This window comes from Scyliorhinus canicula, chromosome 8 (assembly GCF_902713615.1).
Source record: "Scyliorhinus canicula chromosome 8, sScyCan1.1, whole genome shotgun sequence".
NCBI lineage: Eukaryota > Metazoa > Chordata > Chondrichthyes > Carcharhiniformes > Scyliorhinidae > Scyliorhinus > Scyliorhinus canicula.
The window spans coordinates 90,949,050-90,974,140 of NC_052153.1; the positions used below are offsets into that span (position 1 = coordinate 90,949,050).

General features: G+C 45.7%; 1 protein-coding gene across 1 annotated transcript in view; it reads right to left on the reverse strand.

Moving 5' to 3' along the window:
• Positions 1-25,091, reverse strand: part of vps13a (vacuolar protein sorting 13 homolog A) — a 634,190-nt gene that overhangs the window by 4,389 nt on the left and 604,710 nt on the right. The window contains 3 exon segments of the mRNA XM_038803880.1: positions 2,243-2,317; positions 6,301-6,424; positions 20,904-20,989. Of these exon segments, the coding sequence (XP_038659808.1) occupies positions 2,243-2,317; positions 6,301-6,424; positions 20,904-20,989 (285 nt within the window).

Genomic DNA, 25,091 nt, shown 5'->3' on the forward strand with positions numbered 1-25,091 from the left:
GGTGTTATTTGTCACATGAAGAAGTAATAAGGTATTTTGATTACAAGTTACGTCAGTAATGTTTCGTCAGTACTGCTTTTACTTTGTTACAGTAAAAAGTCTAAAGTTGGAATCTTGTCATGCAGTTCTTGCGTCATTCACTGGGGATTCAAATATAGATTCAAATATATTTTTAAACGTTATTGATCAAGGATTGTAATAAATGACTTTACCATTGCTGAACTCCCCTTGTGCAGCACCCTGTCAATCAACAACAAGTGAGCAGAAACTTAGCTGGACCAGTCACAAAAATATTTTGGTTATAAGAGCAGTCAGAGGCTAGAAATTCTGTGCTGAGTAACTCACTTCCTGACTCCCAAACCTGTCAACTTGCCTCGATGAGTGCAGCTCCAATAACACTCAAGATCCAGGACAACAAAGTCTATTTGATCAGCACCCCATCCTTAAACATTCACTCCGTCCACCACAGGTGTGGCTGCAGCCTGTGCCATCTCCAAGATATAAAGCAGCAACTCACCAAGGCTCCTTTAACAATATCTTCCAAGAATGTGATCTCTACCAGCTAGAAGAACAAGGGTAGTCAACCCTTGGGAATGGAAATGTATCTACCTGCAAGTTCATCTCCAAGTGACATTATCTTGGCTGTGAAATATATTGCCATTCCTTAATCGGCACTGGATTACAATTCTGGAACTCTCCAACAAAACTGTGCGTATACCTACACCACACTGATTGCAGCAGTTCAAGACTGCACCTTCTCGAGGGCAATTATGAACAAGCAATAAATGCTGTCCTTGCCAGCAATGTTCGCATCTCATGAATGAATTAAAAGCCCCTAGTAAACATAGAACTGACACAATCTGAGGCTTAACCAATGATCATAAAGATTTAGTAGAATCTAGTGTTTATACTGCATGACTATTCATAAATATGGGGCCTGGATACTTAACAACCACCTTCAAAGATGTATGTATTCTCCCTCCAGATCTCCGCATTCATGCATTGTCTTTAAAACTATTAAATAATATTGCCATCCCTCGTACTTCATTCCAAAATGTGAAATTATCACATTACAAGGCTGGTTAGCAAATATGCTATTTTGCAGAATGTGACATAAGACGTAATTTTTAATATTTTGGGGCTGTTGTTTGGTAGGGTTTGACACATGAAAGGAGTATAGGTGTTAAAGGAATGTATTTTAAGTAGGTCAACTATACTATCTAGGTGAACCAGCAGTGGGTAGGAATTTGCATTAGGAGTAAAAAAGGGTTTGGATTTTCAGCTGTTAAACGTCAAAGATGTAAAAGATTTTCCAACTTCGAAAAGGTCATAAATCATTACAGGTTATTAAATTTTATTTGACCTAGAAATTGTCACAAAAGAACATGAAAGCTTGTTATATATTTTGGGAAAGTTAAGGTTTAAACAGTGCTATTCACAATGTAATTGAAGATGAAAGAATAAAAAGGATATTTAAGGAGATGCTGAGCTATGCAGTGTGGCTATGTGAGATGTCTTGGGTCAAAGCTCAGTGGTAGGGAAAAACCTGTGAAGGTGCCATGTTTGAAGCAGCCATTCTAGTTAGACCAGAAAAGTGTGTTTTCCAGAAAGCAAGCAGAGTGGGAGTAAATTTGAGAAGTCTTGTGATATATAACCTTCCTACAGCAACAGTTGGGTTGTCTTCAGGTAATATTACTGCAATTCTGTAGTTGAACATCTATGCGGGAGTGTTGCCTAGAGGGTGTTTACTTGTGTGTCTAACCAAGTGAGGTTTGAGGAAAGTTCGGTGAAGCAAATTTTAATTGTGTAACTCTAATCTTGTGTGCTTAAGTTTATGTTTAAAATCCTAAAGGTCTTGATGGAATCTGTGGCTTCTCAATTCTCAGAATTGAAACAAACAAGATTGTGATACACTGGCCAGGTTTCCCTTTGGCATTTGTTTTTTACAGCAATTAATATCTGCTGGATCATAAAACAAGATGCCAGTGTATCTATAGCAATCCTTTTAGATTGATGATTTCCAACTTTGAATTCTTGAGATTTAATTGGCACTTGGCGTCAGGTTAAATTGTGGAGAAATGAGGAAGCTAGTCAGTTACACATGAGCCAAATAGACAGAAGAAGTCCAGGAAAAAGTAAATTTAAAGTAGAGAAAATAGCTAGTCAGATTATCATTACTTCAAGAATCAGTGGATAATGATCAAAATGGTATGCAGCCATACTGAACAAGATAATTCAATACCTTTGCATCATCTGCAGTTTTGAAATTCACAATTTTTCCATATTCTTTTGCATGGAATACAGACTTGACGCGTTCCTTTAAGAAAACATAGCAAATAGTTGAGGAAAAATAAATCACTTGATGCAAAAAATTTTAACCAAGCTGTCAATAAAATTTGACCTTCAGTAAATTCATTTACTACAACAACCTGTATTTATAGTGAGCCTTTAACAGATTTTTTAAAAACCCAAAGCACTTAATAGGAGTGTAAACGGGCAAAATTGACACAACCCAAATAGCTTGGTCAAAGAGGTAGGCTTCAAAGGAGGAGCTGGAAGCGGGACTCTGGGCTTGGGCGCAGGATGAATTGGAGAAGCAGCAAGGCTCAGGCACTAAATTCCAGAGCTTGGGGCTTAAATGGTTTAGGATTGTGGGGTTGAGATTGTTCTGATACAGGAGGCGAGTGGGGGGGGGGGGGGGGAGAGGGGTGTTGTCCGCTCAAGAGAAGGTAAAAATAGCATTTCAGGAGTTTTATCAAAAGCTGTATATAGGTCGGAGCTGTCGGGGATGAGTCGGATATATGGGGCAGGATACTCTGACCCCCCCCCCCCCCCCCCCCCAAAGCCGGGTTGGAGAATCCCCGGGGGGGGCGGCGTGAATCCCGCTCCGGCGCCAGCTGCCGTATTCTCCGGTGTCATAATATCCACTCATGTATAAAATGAGATGCAGACAGGCAGAGATTGACACACAGGATGACCAGTAAGCATACAACACAGTACAGCCAATCACCAGAAAGGACACTACCACTATAAAGCCAGAGGGCACTAGGTTTCCCACTCTCTCGGGACCCATCTACTGAGACAGTCAGAGTCCACGAGCTAGCAAGTGCAAACACCCTGCGGGGGCTAGTAAGTCTGGTCAGGCTACTACAAGGTCACCAGTCAGATCAGTATAGTGTCGACCCACAGCTGAATATGTATAGCCGTTCTATAGTTGAATAAAACAGTGTTGGATCTTCTCCAGTGTTAGACGTCTGTTTCTAACTTCCCTGCATCGAGTGCAGTCCACATCGAACCAACCTGCCTAACGCATCAGCCGGTTTTCGGGCAGGGGAGAATCATGCCGCGCCGGTCGGGGGGTTGTTGGCAGCAGGCCCTCCAGCAATTCTCCGGGCCCTGGTGGCCGTCGGTTTCTTACCAGTCCCGCCGGAATGGATTGGGCATGGTCCCACATGGCTGGATCTGGCTGGTAGGCCGGTTGGTGCGGTCCTCGGGGGACGCAGGGGGGTCCGGCCCTGGGGGCCCCCACGGTGGCCTGGCCCGCGGTCGGGGCCCACCGATCTGCGGGCGGGCCTGTGCCGTGGGGGCACTCCTTCCTTCCGCGTCGGCCTCTGTAGGGCTCCGCCATGGCAGGCATGGAGAAGACACCCCTCCTGCGCATGCGCTAGAATACGCCAGCTGGTCTGCACATGCGCGGAACCACGGCGACGGTTCTGTGCATGTGCTAACTTGCGCTGGCCCTTCGGCGCTGGTCTGCGCGGCGCCAACTACTCTGGCGCAGGCCTAGCCCCCGGAAGTGCCGGTGTGGTTCGTGACACTTTTTACGCCGGCGTCAGGCCATCGTGGGAATTTGGGAGAATTCCGCTTATGGAGTTTTTGGAGGGATTGGAGTGCCTGTGGTGGGGAGGAGGATAAGGAGGAGTTGGAGGAGCCACTGGGGGATTGTGTAGGTTCGGATGGCCATTGGGAAAATACAGACCGGCTTGGCATGGGTTCCCAGTGGAATTTAAAAGAAATTTGAGGACCTGTTGGTACTGCTGTCGGGGATGTTTGAGGATGAGGTGGCAAGGGGAGCACTCCTGGAGACGATGAGGCAGGTTTCCATTTTTCTTCTATTGAAAGATAAGTACCTGGTAAAGTGCGAGTCATACAGGTCAATGCCAAGATTCTTGGTAAGGTGCTGGCGCTCAGGTTTGAGGAGTGCCTTCCGCAGGTGGTTGTTGAGGAACATAAAGGATTTGTAAAGACAGGCAGTTTTCCTCGAATGTGCGGCGCTTGTTGAACATGGTGGACTCCCCATCAGGAGGGAGGGAGCAGGAGATTATTATGGTGCTGCATGCGGAGAAGGTCTTTGATAGGGTGGAGGGAGTTACTTGTTTGCAGTGTCGGAATGGTTTGGGATAAGGCCCAAGTTTGTGTCATGGGTACAGGGAGCCCAAGGTGGTCCATACAAATTTGGGATACTTCTTGTCTAGGGGAATGAGGCAGTGGTGTCCTATGTCCTCTCGTGTTTGCGCAGGCAACAGAGCCTTAGCCATCGTGCTGAGGCAGTCAGGTACATGGAGGGGGATAATGAGGGGAGGGATGGAGCATATGATTTCTCGACATGCCAATGGCCTTTTGTACATCTTGGACTCGGTCCCCATGGTGGGGGATATAATGGGGCTGTTGATTCACTATAGGGATTTCTCGGGATACATTTTAAGCTAGGGGCAGAGTCGAAGATGGCACCGATCGGTGCAAATCACCTGTTTGAACCGGCTAAATTAGATCCTTGGTTCAGGGGCTGTGAGGACAAGGGGGTTGTAGGAATGAGGGATTTGTTTCTGAAGGGGCGATTCGCAGGTTTGGTGGAGTTGACAGAGGAGTTTGGGATCCCATCATCCGAGACATTGCGGTATATGCAGGTACAGGATTTTGCGAGGAAGTGCTTTCCAACGTGCTGGTGATGATGCCCTCTCGTTGTTAGACAGACTGCTATTGGGGACGGGCATGGAGAAGAGGGGGTGGGAACATCAGAGATTTGTGGGATCATTCTGGAGGAGGATATGGTACCACTGGAGGGGGTTAAAGCAAAATGGAGGAGAAGTTGGGAATGGGGCTGGAGGAGGGGGTGTAGTGTTTAGTGTTGCGTCGGGTGAATGCCATGACTTCAAGATTAGGGTTGATTCAGTTAAAGGCGGTGCAATAGCACATTTAACGAAGTTGAAGATGAGCCGGTTGTTTGAGGGAGTGGAGGCAAGTGTGAGTGGTGTGGGAGGTACCCAACCAATCCCCCGTGGGTAGCACTGTAGCACAAGTGACTAGCACTGTGGCTTCACAGCGCCAGGGTCCCGGGGGGGGGGGGATGTTTTGTACTAAAGGGACGGGCATAGTTCTGTGCCAATGTCGGGCATTAATTCATTTCCTCTTCTGTGTATACGCCGGGGGGGGGGGGCAGTTTCTGTCCTGTCTATTGAAGGGACGGGCAGATGTTTTGGGGAAAGATGGGTGTTAGTTTATCTCTTCCGCTGTGTATGCGTGGGGGGGGGGGGGGGGGGGGGGGACTGTTCTTTGTAAAAAAAAAATTCTGTCTTTGTTGTTGATATTATGCAAAAATTTGAATTAAAATTATTTTTTAAAATAAAAAGTGGGTCGATGCAGACTCGGTGGGCCGAATGGCCTTCTGCACTGTATGTTCTATGTTCTAATCACGTTCATATGTTCTGGTCTTGCCCCAGCACCATATCGGCAATCTTGCAAATGGATTTGAAGCCCTATACCCTAGGGGCCATATTTGGGGTTTTGGACCTGCGGGACGTACAGATAGGGGTGGGGCGGATGTTTGAGCCTTCGCGTCGCCGATTGCTCACAGCTGGGCACTGTTGGGATAGTGGTCAGCTTCTCCGGCCTGTGCCTCAGTCTAGCTGGGAGATGAAGATATAGTGCGATTAAGCCTAGACTAATATAAATTTATATGTAATGTGCGGAAATGTTTTTATAGCAGTAAAGACAAGTGTTATTTAGGCATTGCAACAGTGATGATATCCATGCACTTTTGAACAGAGTATAGTCATTCAAATGATTCACTATTATTGAAATGACAATTAAAGGGATATGTTCAATGGAATGTCTGCAGAATATGTCAGAGGAGAGAGAAAAAGACCACTTTGAATGTATTGTTAAAGTTTACTGATGTACATTTAAAACAAAGCACCTTTTTTCAAATCAACATATACATTCTTTTCTATTTCTTTAACAGCGTATGTCATCAATAACAATGCAAGTAGAAATAAGACCGCCTTCCAATCATTTACTTACTTTTGCTTCAATACGTAGCCTCCTTCCATCAACAATGAAGGGCTCTTTAGTGAATTCCTCAAAGCTGTACTGCCATTCACAATTCAACTGTCCAAATGCTCCTTGTGTTACAAATAATATACCACTGGAAAATGACATTTCATGCAATAAGATTAACAAAGGGTACACCATAAATATTAAAACAGCATCCAAAGGTTGTTTCAACTCATTTTGGTAGAGACTTGAACTGGCAATCTGGAATTTACATTAATGTTTTATTTGAATTGATCATAGGGGTGCAAAGCATCAATGAATGTACAGGCTGACTCATGCTTTGACTTTCTTTTACAGCAGACTGAACTTTACCTAATCGAGTGACAGAGAGAAATAGGGAATTTGAAAAGTAACAAGCTCATGCAGTTATACTGACTTGTTCAGAGCATCCAGGTTAATAATTGGAAGCAATCAGCTCACAGCCTCTTGGATGGCATGCCTAGATATTTTGCTAAGACCGTTTGCAAAATAATAGTGGATACACAGATCAAGTTGCACTGCCATTTCCAAGGTTAAAATCAATCATTCACATTACTATATTCACCCTCCCATTAGATTCTATTACATTACAGTTATGGCTTATGTTAGGCTATTTTCCTTTACTTAATGCCACTGAGTGCTCTCTTATGTGGATTTCATCCTCTATCATTTTGTAAATATATTACAGATTGTATAAAATAATTAAATCATTATTTTCTCTTAATCTGTTAGATGTTCAGCCATACAAATTTTTAAATGGTGCCTGTATAGAAAATGGCAGTTATATTTCTGTATGCAAGGACTGTCTGCCCTCAACTGGCATAGTAAGAAGTCTTACAACACCAGGTTAAAGTCCAACAGGTTTGATTCAAACACGAGCTTTCGGAGCGCAGCTCCTTCCTCAGGTGAATGGCGAGGTATGTTCCAGAAACAACAAAGTCAGAGATGCTGGACAATGCTTGGAATGCATTGTCCAGCATCTCTGACTTTGTCTATATAAATGTTTCTGGAACATACCTCGCCATTCACCTGAGGAAGGAGCTGCGCTCCGAAAGCTCGTGTTTGAATCAAACCTATAAGACCATAAGACATAGGAGTGGAAGTAAGGCCATTCGGCCCATCGAGTCCACTCCGCCATTCAATCATGGCTGATGGGCATTTCAACTCCACCTACCAGCATTCTCCCCGTAGCCCTTAATTCCTCGCGACATCAAGAATTTATCTATCTCTGCCTTGAAGCCATTTAGCGTCCCGGCCTCCACTGCACTCCGCGGCAATGAATTCCACAGGCCCACCACTCTCTGGCTGAAGAAATGTCTCCGCATTTCTGTTCTGAATTTACCCCCTCTAATTCTAAGGCTGTGCCCTCGTCTCCTCGCCTAACGGAAACAGTTTCTTTGCGTCCACCCTTTCTAAGCCATGTATTATCTTGTAAGTTTCTATTAGATCTCCCCTTAACCTTCTAAACTCCAATGAATACAATCCCAGGATCCTCAGCCGTTCATCATATGTTAGACCCGCCATTCCAGGGATCATCCGTGTGAATCTCCGCTGGACACGCTCCAGTGCCAGTATGTCCTTCCTGAGATGTGGGGTCCAAAACTGGACACAGTACTCCAAATGGGGCCTAACCAGAGCCTTATAAAGGCTCAGTAGCACATCGCTGCTTTTATATTCCAACCCTCTTGAGATAAATGACAACATTGCATTCGCTTTCTTAATCACAGATTCAACCTGCATGTTTACCTTGAGGGAATCCTCGACTAGCACTCCCAGATCCCTTTGTACTTTGGCATTATGAATTTTCTCACCGTTTAGAAAGTAGTCTATGCTTGGATTCTTTTTTCCAAAGTGCAAGACCTCACATTTTCTCACGTTGAATTGCATCAGCCATTTCCTGCACCATTCTCCCAAACTGTCTAGATCCTTCTGCAGCCTCCCCACTTCCTCAGCACTACCTGCCTGACCACCTAACTTTGTATCATCGGCAAACTTCGCTAGAATGCCCCCAGTCCCTTCATCCAGATCATTAATATATATGGTGAACAGCTGCGGCCCCAACACTGAACCCTGTGGGACACCGCTGGTCACCGGCTGCCATTCCGAAAAAGAACCTTTTATCCCAACTCTCTGCCTTCTGTCAGACAGCCAATCCTCAACCCATGCCAGTAGCTCACCTCGAACACCATGGGCCCTCACCTTACTCAGCAGCCTCCTGTGTGGCACCTTATCAAAGGCCTTTTGGAAATCCAGATAGACCACATCCACTGGGTTTCCCTGGTCTAACCTACTTGTCACCTCCTCAAAGAATTCTAACAGGTTCGTCAGGCACGACCTCCCCTTACTAAATCCATGTTGACTTGTTCTAATCCGACCCTGCTCTTCCAAGAATTTAGAAATCTCATCCTTAACGATCGATTCTAGAATTTTACCAACAACCGAGGTTAGGCTAATTGGCCTATAATTTTCCAACTTTTGTCTTGATCCTTTCTTGAACAAGGGGGTTACAACAGCGATCTTCCAATCGTCCGGGACTTTCCCTGACTCCAGTGATTTTTGAAAGATCTCAACCAACGCTTCCGCTATTTCTTCAGCCACCTCTCTCAGAACTTTAGGGTGTAGCCCATCGGGGCCAGGAGATTTGTCAATTTTAAGACCTTTTAGCTTTTTTAGCACCATCTCTTTTGTAATGGCAACCATACTCAACTCAGCCCCCTGACCCTCTATAATTTTTGGGATATTACTCATGTCTTCCACTGTGAAGACAGACGCAAAGTACTTATTAAGTTCTCCAGCCATTTCCTCGTCTCCCATCACTAGCCTTCCGGAATCAGTTTGAATTGGCCCAATGTCTACTTTGGCCTGTCGTTTGTTTCTTATGTATTGAAAGAAACTTTTACTATCATTTCTTATATTACTGGCTAGCCTGCCTTCATATTTGATCCTCTCCTTCCTTATTTGTCTCTTTGTTAACCTCTGTTTGTTTTTGTAGCCTTCCCAATCTTCTGATTTCCCAGTGCTTTTGGCCACTTTATAGGATCTCTCTTTTTCTTTGATACATTTCCTGACCTCCTTTGTCAGCCATGGCTGTCTAATCCCTCCCCGGATAATCTTTCTTTTCTTGGGGATGAACCTCTGTACAGTGTCCTCAATTATGCATACAAACTCCTGCCATTTTTGCTCTACTGTCTTCCCCACTAGGGTCTGCTTCCAGTCGATTTTCGCCAGTTCCTCTCTCATGCCCTCGTAATTACCTTTATTTAACTGTAACACCATTACATCCGATTTTGCCTTCTCTCTTTCAAACTGCAGACTGAACTCAACTATATTATGATCGCTGCTTCCTAAGTGTTCCCTTACTTTAAGATCTTTTATAAAGTCTGGTTCATTACATAGCACTAGGTCCAGAATAGCCTGCTCCCTTGTGGGCTCCATGACAAGTTGACAAACCTGTTGGACTTTAACCTGGTGTTGTAAGACTTCTTACTGTGCTCACCCCAGTCCAACGCTGGCATCTCCACATCATCTCAACTGGCATGACAAGGTGACCAAATTGAATATAGAAACACCCAAGCAGAAAGATGTCAAGTAATGTTTATGAATAATACATTTGAAAGAAACTTTATACCTGAGATTTGTAATGTATGTTTCTACATTTTTTTTAAAATCAGTTAACTGTACAATTTTATTATGAATATATCTGATTTTGTTCATATGTTTTAGGAATATAGCTTTTAATTTGGGGATTGAAGTATTAAATATAGCAGCGATGGTGGAAAACCTAATTTTAAGAGGTTGGTAAAGAAACATAAATTAATTACTATTCAAAGAATGGCCCATGTATACTTAAAAGGGCAGAGTTAGAAGGTTGATACCCATAAAATGGCAGCTGGACCTGTTTAGCTGGTGACTTGAAAACACCAAGTCTGAAGAGAATTGCTTTTATTAACATTTATTAACATTTCCCCAGATCAAAGAAAAGTTGAAACTCAACTCGTAAACAAGTTAGAGTCTCCACGGACTTTTCAGGTCAAAGGACAGGTTTAGGAATTGTGAATCATGGGTCAAGGAGATAGGTTGCCAGAGGAACATTGCCACCTCTGGACTCGGAGACACCCTCCCTTGCAAGACATCCGCAATCCCTGCCAAAAGCCCCTCAACCTCGGTCACACCCAGAACATGTGCACGTGATTCGCAGGACCTCGCTCACAGCTGTCCTCCACCTCCTCAGAAAACCTGCTCATCCAGGCCACAGTCATATGAGCCCTGTGGACCACCTTGAATTGGATCAGGCTGAGCCTGGCAGACGACGAGGACGCGTTCACTCTCCATAGGGCCTCCTCCCGTAGACCAACTTCGAACTACCCTCCCAACTCTTCCTTCCACTTCCTCTTCACCTCCCCCATTGGAACTTCTTCCCACTCCATCACCTCCTTATATACCTCCGAGACCCTCCCCTCCCCGACTCCAGTTTTTAACAGCACCTTGTCCTGCAGCCCCCTTTGTGGGAGGCTCAGAAAGCTCGGGACATGCCTCCAAACAAAATCCCGTACTTGCAAGTACTGACAACTCAAACTCCTCCTCTAGCTCCTCCAAACTTGGAAAACCCTCCTCAATGAAAGGATCTCCAAAACCCTCGATCCCTGCCCGCTGCCACCTCCTAAAGCACCAGTCCATTCCCCTCGGAGCGAACCGATGGTTGTCACAGATCGGTGATCACACCGATGCCTTCCAACCCCATATGTTGTCTCCACTGCGCCCACACCCTCAGGGCTGCCCCTACCACCAGGTTTGTGGAATACCGAGCCGGCGAGAACGGCAAAGGTGCAGTCAACAAAGCCCTCAGGCTCGTGCCCTTGCAAGATGCTGCCTCCACCCACTCTCACACCGACCTCTACCTACTAACTGACCATCGATATATTAGCCATCCAGTAATAATTGATAAAGTTCAGAAGAGCCACCCCCCCCCCCCCCCCCCCCCCCCGCTCAAGCAAGACCTTCTCTACCTGCGGGTTTTTCCCGGCTCAAATAAAACCCAAGTTCACCGCATTCATCTTCCCTTAGGGATGAAAATTGGGACATACTGAAATACAAACAGCAATCTTGGGAGGACTGTCATTTTCACAGTCAGTATCCTCCCCGCCAGTGACGGCAGGAGCACGTCCCACCTTCAGAAGTCCCCTTTCATCTGTTCTATTAATCTACCCAAATTCAATTTGTGAACCTGACCCCGGTCCCGTGCCACTTGATTACTCAGATATCTAAAGCTCCCTCCCATCACCTTGAACGGCATCTCCCCTAACCCCTTCTCCTGCCCCCTTGCCTGTATCGTGAAAACCTCGCTTTTGCCCATATTCAATTTATAACCTGAGAACCGGCCAAATTCCTCCAGTATCCCCAAAATCCCTCCAATTCTCTCCCCCCCGCCTCAGAGAGTCTGTTATATATAGGAGAAAATCGACTGCATCGAGCAAGACCCTGTGTCCCCCCCCCTCTCCCCCCCCCCCCCCCCCCCCCCCCCCCCCCCCCCCCCCCCCGCCCTATCCCCGCCAAACGTTCGACGCTCGTAGCGCCATTGCCAAAGGCTCTATGACCAGGGCAAACAGTCGTGGGGAGAGTGGACACCCCTGTCTTGCCCCCTCTCCACTCTTCCCTCCCGCCCCCCACCACAACAGACACAAGCAAGTAGTTTAAAGTCCTATCACAGTCTAGTTATACAATTTGTCAGGATACTAGTCCCAGCTTTATTTAAATGGACTCATCTCAATGGACCAACTCTCCCTAGTACTGGTGCTGGGGCCTTATGAATTTAGTCCCCCTCTTTCCACGCTACTCTTTCAACCATATGCTTAATTCTTTAATAGGCTTGACCCCATGCCAATTGGCATATGGCTCAGATAATCCAGAGAAGATTACCTTTGATGCACTGCATTTTAATTTAGATCCAAAATCTTCAAACTTTCTCAGGAGAATATCATTCCTGATATATTATATAGTATTAGTTTCTACATGGACCAGGACAACTGAATCCTCCCCCTGCCACTCCCAAGTTTGTTTCCAGCTGTGAGGAGATGTCTTTAAAGCTGGCAAGAAGCCGGAAACGCAACCTTTTGGAGTTCCCGGTCGCGAGAACAGAGTCAATGCCCCTGACCATACTGTCACCATGTTCCTTTTGCTCCTCCCACTTGAATGGCATTCTGCAGCCATGCTCCGTCTGCTCATCCACTCTGCAGTCATTCTCATCCACTCGTATCTGTTGGCCAAAGTCAAACTGAGGCGACTCCATAACTACTTGCTGGATTCCCATACTTGCCTGACAATTGACCAATTCTAAAGTTCGACTTAGACTAAGGGGTGCAGCTGCCTCCTAGAGCAAAGTGTCCAGGTAACTCACCCTGATGCTCCGCAATGTCTGCAACTCAGATACCAACTCAGAAAATTTCCAACCATAAATACTTACTGCAGATATTGTTGACTGCTATACATTCCACAGATACCTACATCTTGCAGTTATAGCACACCACCATCCATGCTATGACTGTCTAGCCTTACTTATTTGATTGGTCAAATCTTATTACATTTACACACACAAAGTAATAGCAAGTCTCCTAGTTTGGAGCCAAAAGGATATTTATCATCTACTGGAGGCTGGAAAAAGGTATAAAAAGAAGCACCTCTTTTCCCCTTCTCTGCACCAAATATCCACCTCTACCAAATTCCTGTCTTAGCACGTGTTCCTCATCTTGCCCAGTCCTCTTTGTCTGATTGTGCTTTTGCTTCTTACAGGGTATAAACTGGTTCTAGATCACATTAACATTTCCTACAGATCCTCTATCACTTTGCCCTCATGAGCGGCATGGTAGCACAGTGGTTAGCACTGTTTTTATAAATAAATTTAAAGTGCCCAATTATTTTTTTTCCAATTCAGAGGCAATTTAGCGTGGCCAATCCACCTAACCTGCACATCTTTGGCTTGTGGGCGTGAAAACCACGCAGACATGGGGAGAATGTGCAAACTCCACACGGACAGTGACCCAGGGCCGGAATTCGAACCCAGCTCCTCAGCGCCGCAGTCCCAGTGCTATCCACTGCACCACATGCCGCCCATGGTTAGCACTGTTGCCTCACAGCGTCATGGTCCCAGGTTTGATTCCCTGGCTTGGGTCACTGTCTGTGTGGAGTCTGCACATTCTCCCAGTGTTTCCTGTGGGTGCTCCGGTTTCTTCACACAAGTCCCTAAAGACGTGCTATTAGATGATTTGGACATTCTGAATTTTCCTACAGTGTACCTGAAAAGGCGCCAGATGTGCAGCGACTAGTGGATTTTCAGTGTTAATGTAAGCCTATCTGTGACAATAATAAAGATTATTAGATGGATTCACCTAGTTTACTCTATACTGTCTCTGTCTTATATCATTGAAGTCAGTGATAACCAAATTAGAATTTTAGTCATTGTCTAGCATTTCTTCCTTTCAAACACAAGGTTGAACTTGCTCATTTAATGATTGCTATTAGATAATTGTTTACTTATTAATAAATCTAAGAATGGGTTTTAGGATGTATTGGGGCAGAATTTAATGCCCTCTGCTCTGGTGAGTTTGCTGGTAGAGAGAATTTAATTCATCAGGGACCCAGTTTCCACCTCTATTAATTCTGTAACGGGAAGGCCTTCCCACCCCACCGCCAATTGAGGCCATCAAGTAGGCACTTGAAGTTCATTTACGGCCCTCAATCCCACACCGCTGGTATTAAACCAGCGAATGATGGGAGTTCTTCATACTTCAGCAGGGCAAGCAAACCCATGAACAGTTACTAACGGACTCCCAAGTGGATCCTACATTCAAAGGCACTCAATGCCTGATCGCGATCCCAGGCATCAGGAATGGGTGCGGGAGTCACAGAGCTTCTCCATCCCTTGATGCTGACACTCCTCTCCCATGACCATCCTCCTGCCATAACATTTCTATGACCGGAGATCGAACAACAAAATTAGGCCTTAGTTTGGTGTCCTACCGACAGTAGCCACTGCCTCCGATTGGCCAGGAGCCTGCTGTGGGTGGGATTTCTGTCCCTGGATCATTAATCCCAGGGAATGCCCACCACTATCCAGTTAAGAGCCTTTGGCACTTAATGTGGTCGGCCTTCCCGAAAAGAGATGACATAAGCAAGGCCACCAGAGCTTCCATGAAGTACCACTTGTTGTTGCAGAAAACTATCCTGAACCCAGAAGAAATTCACTACATTTCTCAGGTGAACTAGTCTATAATGAAAGTTAAAATCTTTCATTAAAAGGACTTTGTTTATGCCACATACTTGTCCAATCTCTGCTTTTATAAATCTAACTCGGGGACTATACAGAGTTCCCATTATAGTGTTAAATCCCTTTCTATATCCTAATTCTATCCATAAAGCTTTGAAGTCTCTATTGCCTGTTTACATTTTATTATTTCTTATCATTGAAGCTATTTCATCTTTAATCACAGAGAATACTCCTCCTACTCTACCTTTTCTTGATCTTTCCTGTTGACCTTGTAACCTGGTGTTTTTACTTGTCAGTCCCGACCAGAGATGTATGGAGACAGACCAAAATGTAATGTGGTGACCTGGACCAAATCGGCACCAGTGATCTGCATGGGGCAACTGGTGGAAGGTAGAGCTAGGCAGGGGGGGTTTCAGTGAGGGGTAAGATGTCATCATCCATAGCAAACATCCCCTCAAAGCCAAGATGGGCAGCATGGTAGCATAGTGGTTAGCACAATTGCTTCACAGCTCCAGGGTCCCAGGTTTGTAGCCACCTGGGGTGGCCACGTCCAGATTCCAAAATAGACATTCGCAAAGAGTACAGGGAAAATTGGACAGTACTAGGAAAACAAGCAGGTGCAAGGTTGCCTGTGGATTGGAACTTGCAGATCCCAGACAGAACTGATACTACAGTAGTTGGGTGGGGTTACTGAGGTTACTGGTTATGGGGATAGGGTGGGAATGTGGGCTTGGGTAGGGTGCTCTTTCGAAGAGCTGGTGCAGACACGATGGGCTGAATGGCCTCCTTCTGCACTAAATTCTATGATTCTGTAAATGCTATGCGAATGCAGCTACCCCACAATTATCTCATGGGTGGAAAGGGTCTTGTTCATAGGTGAATATACATTCTGAAAGGAGATGCAGAGAGGGGCAACAAGAGCTTATTCATGGTCAGGTTCCATAAGATGAGTGCTTAGGAAAGGTAAATGAGGGGCTCACAAGATTAACACCTTGAGGGTACAGTGGGTAGGACAACACCTTGAGGGTACAGTGGGTAGGACAACACCTTGAGGGTACAGTGGGTAGGACAATCAGTGAAAAAGTAGGATGAGGCAGTTTACATTGATGCCCATAAGGAGGCAGCAACAAGTGCCTTGATAAACACTTCGGAGGTCACCAGATGAGGCACAAAAGGAAGCTGTAGGCTTATCCAGGTGGGAGTCAAATCTGGGACAGCAGCATAAAATAGATGAAAAATAGTGATGGTTGGATTAGGGATTTGGGGTTGAGGGTCAAATATAAGGTGGGAGAAATGGGAGGAGACATATTGTGAGGAGGCACAACCCTAGGAGAGGTAGTGAAAAGAAGAAAAATTGGAAAAGATCAATGTGATGGTCACATACATAGAGATAAACACAGGAAAACTGAAGTTACACTGGTCATGGCTACATAGCAAGATTAGGATAGATATGTCCTAGTGTTAAAGAGAGGAGGAAATGAGAAGGAGCTCAAAATTAAAATTAGAGGTCTGGTGATGGGATGAAGTTGATCTAGAACAGTAGCAGACTTTGGCCCTGTACAAACAGCAAAAAAGACTATCAATATTACAAGTGTTGGATATCTAGTGGCGGCCATGGAGTGAGTGGCTGCACATTTGGTGGCTCCCACTCGAGCTGCATTTTTTCCGTCTTTCCCCACCCGAACTGTGTGGTGTTTGAGGGCAAAAGCTGTGTGCCCAGGGAATGTAATAGTCCTCTGGTGGGGCTGGTGTATGGCTCATCGGACGAGGAGTGCCAAGAGGAAGAGAGAGCAGTTGGAGTAAGAAAGTTTTTGTTGTGCGACACAGGTGAAGATGGCGGAGGGCAAGGGGGCAACGCTGCCCTCCCAGTAGTCGGCGGAGCAGCTGGTGGAGTTCCTAATGGCAAATTCTAGCAGTAGAGGAAGGAGGCCTTAGAGGATTTGTCTAAGGTGGTGGAGCCGCTTAGAGCGCCGATTGAGCAGAGACAGGAGGCTCTGGGCCTGTCGATCCAGAAGGTGGAGGAGTCTATGGTGGAGCATGAGGATTGACTGACCTCGTTGGAGATGGGGATGGTAATGAGCAGCCAGAAAAGACAGAGAGAAGCTGGAGGATCTAGAGAACCACTCCAGGAAGCAGAATGAGGATTGTGGGGATGCCCAAAGGCATCGAAAATACGAAGGCCACCAAACCTGTGGTGAGCATGTTGGAGAAGTTGATGGGGGAGGGGGCCACCACGGGTGGGGAGCTGCTGAGGGCTATGGTGGTGAAGCTGCATCATTTCCTGGAGAAAGAGAAGATCTTAAGGTGGACTTGGTGCAGACCAAGAAGTGCACCTGGGAGGGGAAAGAACTGCAGATTTACCAAGACCTGGGTGCAGAGCTGGCCAAGCGGAGGGCCGTGTATAATTAGATAAAGGCTGCCCTCTACAAAAAGGGCGTGAAGTTCGGTATTTTCTACCCTGCCCGCTTATGGGTGATGCATCAAAAGCTGGAATTTGATTTTGACTCGCCGGAAAAGGTGATGGACTTTATGAGAGACCAAGGACTGGGAGGAGTGTGAAGTTTGGAGAGGAGTCCTGTGCAAATTGTGGGGCATTTTGGGTGGGTGGAGTGGGGCAGGTTATGATGGCGGAGCTGTGTTGGCGAGTGTGCCTTTTGTATTCCTTTGTTGGAAGGGTTGGAAGGGACGGAGGGGTGGATTGTGAGGGGGCGGGGCAGTCAGAGGCCTTGAGCAGGGGCCACCATGTGAGCTGGGTGGACTAGTTAACGAGAGTGAAGTGGGGGGTACCAGGAGGAATGTGTGGGGGGAAGGGGGAGATTCTTTCTTGTTTATATTCCAGAGCTCTTTGATTCCTAAGTCCTTTTTTGGGAAAGTGAACGGGATAATTTAGGGGTTTATGTGGGCAGAGAAGACCCTGTGGCTGAGGAGGGTGTACTTGGTGAGGGGACGAGTTGGGGGGGGGGGGGGGGGGGGGGGGGGGGCTGATGCTGCTAAATCTGATGGCTTATTATTAGATGGCGAACATAGCAATGGTGAAGAAATAAGCGGTGGAGGAGGGATCGGTGTGTGGCAGGATGGAGGTGTCTTTGTGTAGGGTTACGAATTTGAGGGCAGTGCTGTTGGTGTCCCTTCAGTTCTCGCCAAGTACTCAGTGAGCCCAATGGTGGCTTACGCGTTACAGGTTTAGAGCCAGTGTAGGCACCATTTTGGGTTGGAGGGTATGTTGTTGTGGGCGCCAATATCATAGGTTTGTGTCAGTGGGGCTGGGTGCGAGGTTCCGGGGGTGGAGGCAGGTGGGGATAGAGCACTTTAGAGACTTGTTTATGGGCGGGACTGGAGGAGTTGGATGAGACATATTAGTTGCCAAAGGGAATGGTTTCAGATTCCTGCAGGTGAGGGATTTTGTGAGGAAAGAGGTGCCGTCATTCCCGGGGCTGCTGCCTCTGGTGTTGCAGGATAAGTTGTTGTCGGAGGATGATATTGGGGAGGAGGGGAATGTCGAATATCTACAGTGAGTTGAAGGGGAGGGAGGGCCCTCCGGTAGAGAGATTAAGCACAAATGGGAAGAGGAGTTGGGTGGGGAAATGCGGGCCAGAGCGGTTGGCACCAGAAGACCGGTGCAAAAAACCGGCGCCCCCGGCAGCGGGGCTGGCCGAAAGGCTTTCGCCGGTCCGGCATGCGCCGGCAGTGATGTCAGCGGCAGCTGGCCGCTGACGTCACTGCCGGCGCATGCGCAATGTGGGGTTCTCTTCCGCTTCCGCCATGGCGGAGGCCGTGGCGGTCACGGAGGAATATAGTGCACCCAGGGCACTGGCCCGGGGTGTCTGAGCGGGGGGCCCCGATCGCGGGCCAGGCCACCGTGGGGGCACCCCCCGGGGTTCGATCGCCCCCCACCCCCCCAGGACCCCGGGGGCCTGCTCGCGCCGCTGAGCCCGCCGTTCCAGAGGTGGTTTATACCTCGGCGGCGGGACTTCGGCCCATCCGGGCTGGAGAATCACTGCAGGGGCCTCTCCGATCGGAGTGGCGAGATTCCTGCCCCCGCCACTTCCCGGGTGGCGGAGAATCTCTGCTACGGCGGGGGCGCGATTTTAGGCGCCCCCAGGCGATTCTCCGACCCTGCTGGGGGTGGGAGAATTTCGCCCCTGATTTGTGTCTTGTAGATGGTGGACAGACTTTAGCGGGTCAGGAGGTGAGTCATAGAATTTCTAGCCTTTGACCTGCCCTGCTAGCCACAGTTTTAATATGGTTAGACAAGTTTAGTTTCTGATCAAGGTAACTCCCAGGATGTTGACTATGGAGGAATCAGCAATGGTAATTGAATGCCATTGAATGTCAAGGGGCAGTTAGATCCTGTCTTGTAGAAGATGGGTATTGCCTGGCATCTGTTTGGCGCGAATGTAACCTGCCATTTGTCAGCCCAAGCTCGGATGTTGTCCAGGTCTTGCTGCATTTGGACAGAGACTGCTTCTTTATCTGAGGAGTCGCAAATGGTGCTGAACATTGTGCAGCCATCCGCAAACATCCCCACTTCTGACCTTATGATGGAAAGACCTACAAACACCAGGCCCAGAAAAATGTAGCCCAGCCTGCTAAGAGATGAAAAGGGAAGACCATAATTTGCCTCTCTTCCATTTATTTATTGGGCTGGAGTATTACTAATTTTGCACTGTTTAAAAAGGATATCCAAGTAATTTTAGGCCTGTCAGCCTAACCTTGGTGATGGGCAAATTATTGAAGAAAGATCTGAGATGGTACAAACTGTCATTTAGAAAACCACAATAATTGTTTAAATTTAGTTTTTCAAATCTTCACAATTAGTTTGAAATTCTTTCTCCTAAATTCAGATACCATCTCATAAAATTGTTCAAGTTGCCCTTTTGGGATGTGGGCAGTCTAGTGCTTACCATCTGCCATATCACAACACAATCTTCCATTGGGTTTAGCAGTGAGAACTGGTGACTGTTATGTTAAAAATAGCTCAAGTCTTTACCTCAAATGGTCTTTTAGAATTGCAGTGACTAACAATAATTAGGCATTTCTGACTCATTATTGCTACCAACAAACCTATAGTTAGTTTATTTGGGAGGGGGGGGGGGTCTGAACACATTTCAGCCTGGAATCTAAAAGGATCATTATTCTTCAGAAGCACTTATTACATCCTTGTGTTTATCAGCAAAATTAGCCTCGATTTCTTTGCTCCAGCCTCGAGTGAAATCTTTTAAAAAATTAATTTATGGTATGCCAGCATATGGCCAGCAGCTTTTGCCCATCCCCAACTGCCTTTGAGAAGGTGATAGTGAACTGCCTTCTTGGACCGCTGCAGTTCCTGTGGTATCGGTACAAACACAGCACAGTTAAGGAGGGAGTTCCAGGATTTTGACCCAGCAATAGTGAAGGAATGGTGATCTAATTCCACATCAGGATGGTGATTAATTTGGAGGGAAATTCTAGGTGCTGGTATTCCCATGCATCTTCTGCCTTTGTCCTTCGAGATGTTAATGGATTTGGAAGGTGCGGTCTAAGGAGCCATAGCGAGTTCCTTCAGTGCATCTTGTAGATGGTACACATTGCTGCCACTGTGTGCCAACGGTGGAGGGAGTGAATGTTTGTGGATGGGGTGCCAATAAAGCGAGCTGTTTTGATCTGGATGGTGTCAAGCTTCTCGAGTACTGTTGGACCTGCCCTTATCTGAGAAAGTGGAGAGTATTTGAGCACACTCCTGATTTGTGCCTTTTGGTGGTGGGCAGGTTTTGGGAAGTTACTCATGAGAGGATTCCTAGTTTCTGATCTGCTCTTCTGACCACGATTTATATGCCTAGTCTAGTTCAGTTTCTGGTCATTGATAGTGATAATGAACCCCAAACCTTATCAATCAGAAGCAAGAGTACTACGAACTGAACCGTGGCTGACACTAAATATCATTTATCTATTAATTTATATAAGAAATCTTGGTTCAACAAGTATGTACATTTTTCTGCTGGGTGTTGTGACAAATGACAGAATCCAGTAAACTGGCCAGCATATAATAGCAAGTAAAACCTTTGATTTTGCAGCATTTAGTTAGGTTTGGTCAGATAAACACAAGGTTTGTAGGAGAGAAGTCTACTTCTGTGAGTGGCAATTGACTTCATTCCAAATAGCATATTAACATAGAAGCCCAAAAGCATAACATCAACTTCACACCTTGGGTTTGGAATTTTTCAAATACACAGTTTAAACATAGTTTGGTGACATAGAATCTTGCAAGCAAAGTGAACAGGACAATAATTGTCAGTGGGAACATTTTCTGAAAACGTATTTTACAAACCTCTGGAATAGCTTAAAATCTTACCTTTTTGTAATCAAAAATAAGTCTGAGTTATTAATCATTTTATGGCCAAAGTACTTGTATTTGGCATATCGTCCATTTTCAATTTTCTAGGAGAAAAAAAACGATAGCGGCAATAAGTATGTATCTCCCCTTTGGTGAATTGTAAAATAATGGAATTCTGATTGCAATAAGAAGGTTCTCATTATGTAAATATGATATTAACATGACATGTAGCAACTGTATTTATGTTTTTCGTAATAAATAACACTTATAAACATTTCAGGATGAAATCAGTCTCGGTTAATATTTAAACTCACCTACCCTTACTATATACCACAGCCAGGCTGCAAGTGGGAACACTTTGTAGTGAACAATTCCATATTCGGCAGAGGGATTAAACTTAAGTAACTATAATGGTTAATTAGGTAACATGCAGCAGTACACATTGCATCAGCTAATCATCAAACTAAATTGCAGAAGACCATGGTGGAGAAATTGTGAAGGTAAAAGGTACTTTAGAAGTTGAAGAAATAAAACTTTAAAATGAAAGCAGTAGGCACCATAAATTGTTTTGTCCTATTGAAAATAACGTTCCAAATAAAATAAATAAATATGTATGATTAAACAACACACCTAATGAAAGAAAATTATTTAGCATTACAAAGAAAAGTCCATGTAGGACAATCAGATGATGCAAGTCTTAGACAGCGATCTATTAGACGAGAACTCTGTCTACCATTGTTTCATAGCTAGCTTAACCATTCGCTGAATAGGCAATTAAATGGAATATGAACCGGGGGAGTAGGTCAATTGGGTTCTTCGAGTTTATTCCACCATTTGATAAAATCATGGCTGATCTTTGTGGCCTCAACTCCACTTTTTAAAATCTATTCCCTGTACCCCTCGACTCCCTTTGTCAATCAAGAATCTCTCCAACTCAGCCTTTAAACTATTCAATAACCCAGCCTCTGCTGCTCTTTGGAAAAGAGAATTCCACAGATCAACAAACCTCAGAGAAAAAAAAATCTCCTCATCTCCATCTTAATAGCTTAGTTAAGAATTTGGAGGGAGTTTCGACAGCACTTTAGGTTGGGGGCAAGGTCAAGGGAAATGCCGATTCGGGGGAACCATAGATTTGAGCCAGGGAAGTGGGATGGAAATTTTCAGAGATGGGAGGAGAAAGGAATTAGGACACTAAAAGATTTGTTTCTTGGGGGTCAGTTTGCAGGATTGAAGGAGCTGGGAGCGAAGTATGGGCTGGAGCAGGGGAAATATTTATATACATGCAGGTTTGAGACTGCCAGAAAGGAGATACAGAGCTTCCCAGTAGAGCTGGCTTCCACATTGGAGGAGGTGCTGACGACAGGGTGACTGGAGAAGGGGGTAGTATCGGTGGTCTACAGGGCTATTTTGGAGGAGGAGAAGGTGCCGCTAGAAGGGATCAAGGCAAATTGGGAGGAAGAGCTGGGAGAGGGTATGGAGGAGGGGTTCTGGTGTGAGGTGCTCTGGAGGGTGAACGCCTCCACCTTGTATGCGGGATTGGGGCTGATACAGCTGAAGGTGGTGTATAGAGCGCACCTTACAAGGGCGAGGATGGGCCGGCTCTTTGAGTGGGTAGAAGATGTATGTGAGGGTGCGCAAACCACGTTCATATGTTTTGGTCCTGTCCAAAGCTGGAAGATTACTGGAAGGAGGTGTTTAGGGTAATCTCTAAAGTGGTGCACGTGAAACTGCACCCAGGCCCTTGGGAGGCCATATTCGGGGTGTCGGACCAGCCGGGGTTGGAAACGGGCGCGGAGGCAGATGTTGTAGCCTTCACCTCATTGATCGCCCGAAGGCGGATACTGTTAGGGTGAAGATCAACCTCTCCAACCTGTGCCCTGGCGTGGCAGGGGGAGAGGGAGACCTGGAATTCTTGACGCTTCAAAAGGTCAAATTTGAATTGCGGGGAAGGATGGAGGGATTCTACAATTCATGGGCGTTATTCATTATGCACTTTAGAGAATTGGATCACATTGAACATTAGGAGGGGGTTGGGGGAAGAGGGACTGTATGTGTTAATGCTGACCATGGATGATTCCTCTTTGTCATTTGTTTATGTTAACATGCGGGCTAATGTTTGGGGGTTTGGTGGGAGGGTGTGATTGTTGTTATTGATGTGGGGATTGACATTACATTCGTTACTGATTATAGTTTATTGTTGGGTGTAAATTTGGGAGAAAATGTGAAAAAGGAGAATAAAAAAACATTAAAAAAAAAAAAGTCCTCATCATTAACCCACACTTCTACCTTCTCTTTAACTTTGAATATCTATTTCTCCATACAACTGGACCCCCACCACTCGACAGTAATCAGTTCTCCAAAACGTAAAACAAACAATCCACAACTCTGGTGGAGTCCTTCATCTGCTCCTCTCAGAACAAATTTCACCTTCTCCAAATACAGGAACTCCAACATTTCCCCCCCCCCCCCCCCCCCCCCCCCCCCCCGCCCGCCATGCCGAGGCACTGGCGGGGGTAAAGCTGACCTCCATCTCAACAGAACCTGCCTGTGAGCGATCAACAAGGCGAAGGCTAAAATGTCTGCCCCCGCTCCCGTCTGCAGCTCTGGCAGATCTGACACCCCGAACATGGCCTCCAGTTCCATATGCAGAACCTCGGACATGGTGCTGAAAAACTACCCCCAATATTTCTACCCTTGATAAACTTGGGATCATCCAAAACTGCTGCCCGTGCCCTACCACACACCAAGTTCTATTCATTCATCACCCCTAGGCTCACTGTGCTAATTGGTTCCCGGTTAAGTCTCAACGCCTCAATTCTTGTCCCCATTTTCGAACCCCTACATAGCCTCTCCTCTCCTATCCTATAATCGCCTTAAGCCTGATAGCCCCGAGAAATATTTGCCAATTCCGATTTCTTGAACATCCTGATTTTAATCACCCCACATTGCTTTTAGTTGCCAAGGCTCCAAGCACTGGAGTTTTCTCTCTAAACCTCTCTGCCTCCCCCGCCAGCCCTTAAAATGCTCCTTAAAACCTTCTTCTTTTGACCAAGCTTTCGGATATCTATCCTGACATGTCTATGTGGCTCAGTATCAAATTTTGTTTGATAATGCGCCAGTGAAGCATCTTTGGATGTCGTATTACTAAAAACTGTATACAAATACAAGTTGCTGTTGTTGTTGAAGTCACCATCAAGAGTAAGAGATAACTGGGGAAGAATGTTTGAAAACACAAGAGGTAGTAGAAGTTGACCATGCAGCCAGTCAAGCCTATTCTGCCATTCAATACAATCTTGGCTGATCTTTGGCTTCAATTCTTCTTTCCCACCTGCACCCCATTTCCCTAGATTCACCGAGATACTAAAAATCTGTTTATCCCAGCCATAAATATATTCAATGATGGAGCATCCACAGCCCTCTCAGGTAGAGAGTTCCAATATTCACAAATCTTTGAGTGAACAAATGTTTCCTCATCTCTGTTCTAAATTATTGTTCCCTTATCCTGAGTGTACCCCTGTGTTTTAGATTCCCCAGCCAGCAGAAACAACCTCTCAAAGTGTCTACCCTGTAATGCACAATGAGAATCTTCTATATTTCAATGAGATCGCCTCTCATCCATCTAAACTTCAGAAAAAAACTTGGTGAATAGGGGCAAAGAAAACCTGTCTGAAGCTTGAGAAATCCCAAAACAGAACAAAAGATACATTATAACCCTTTGAAGTACTAATTTGGGTTTTGTGGACAACCAGAAAGTATACTTCTCGGTTATGTTTGACTGGATGTCCCACAATCTGAAATTATGACAGGAACTTGAGCTATAATGTCCCCAATCAATAATTCCATAATTGACACTGTACTTTAAGGAGTTTTTTCCACCAACTGCAATAATACTTGTTAATGTGCATAAAAACATTTTCTTTCGATGATCAAATACGCTGGATATTATTTTCATTCTGCACCTTTGAAGAAGTGTTTATTGCTCCTCATATACTTAGAAAAGAAAACTAAGCGTTTTCTTTCTTGGCAGCATAGAGAAATTGTAGTAATACCAATTCTTCTTCTTCGGCATTCACTTGCTAACTTCAGGAATTCTGTGTTACTGGTCATGGGTTCTGTGGGTTTTTGCATGGCTGATGAACCCGATTCTAGAGCCGCATCTTTGGACTGCACATTTGGCAGCTGTTTACGGGAGGTGGGATTAGTTCT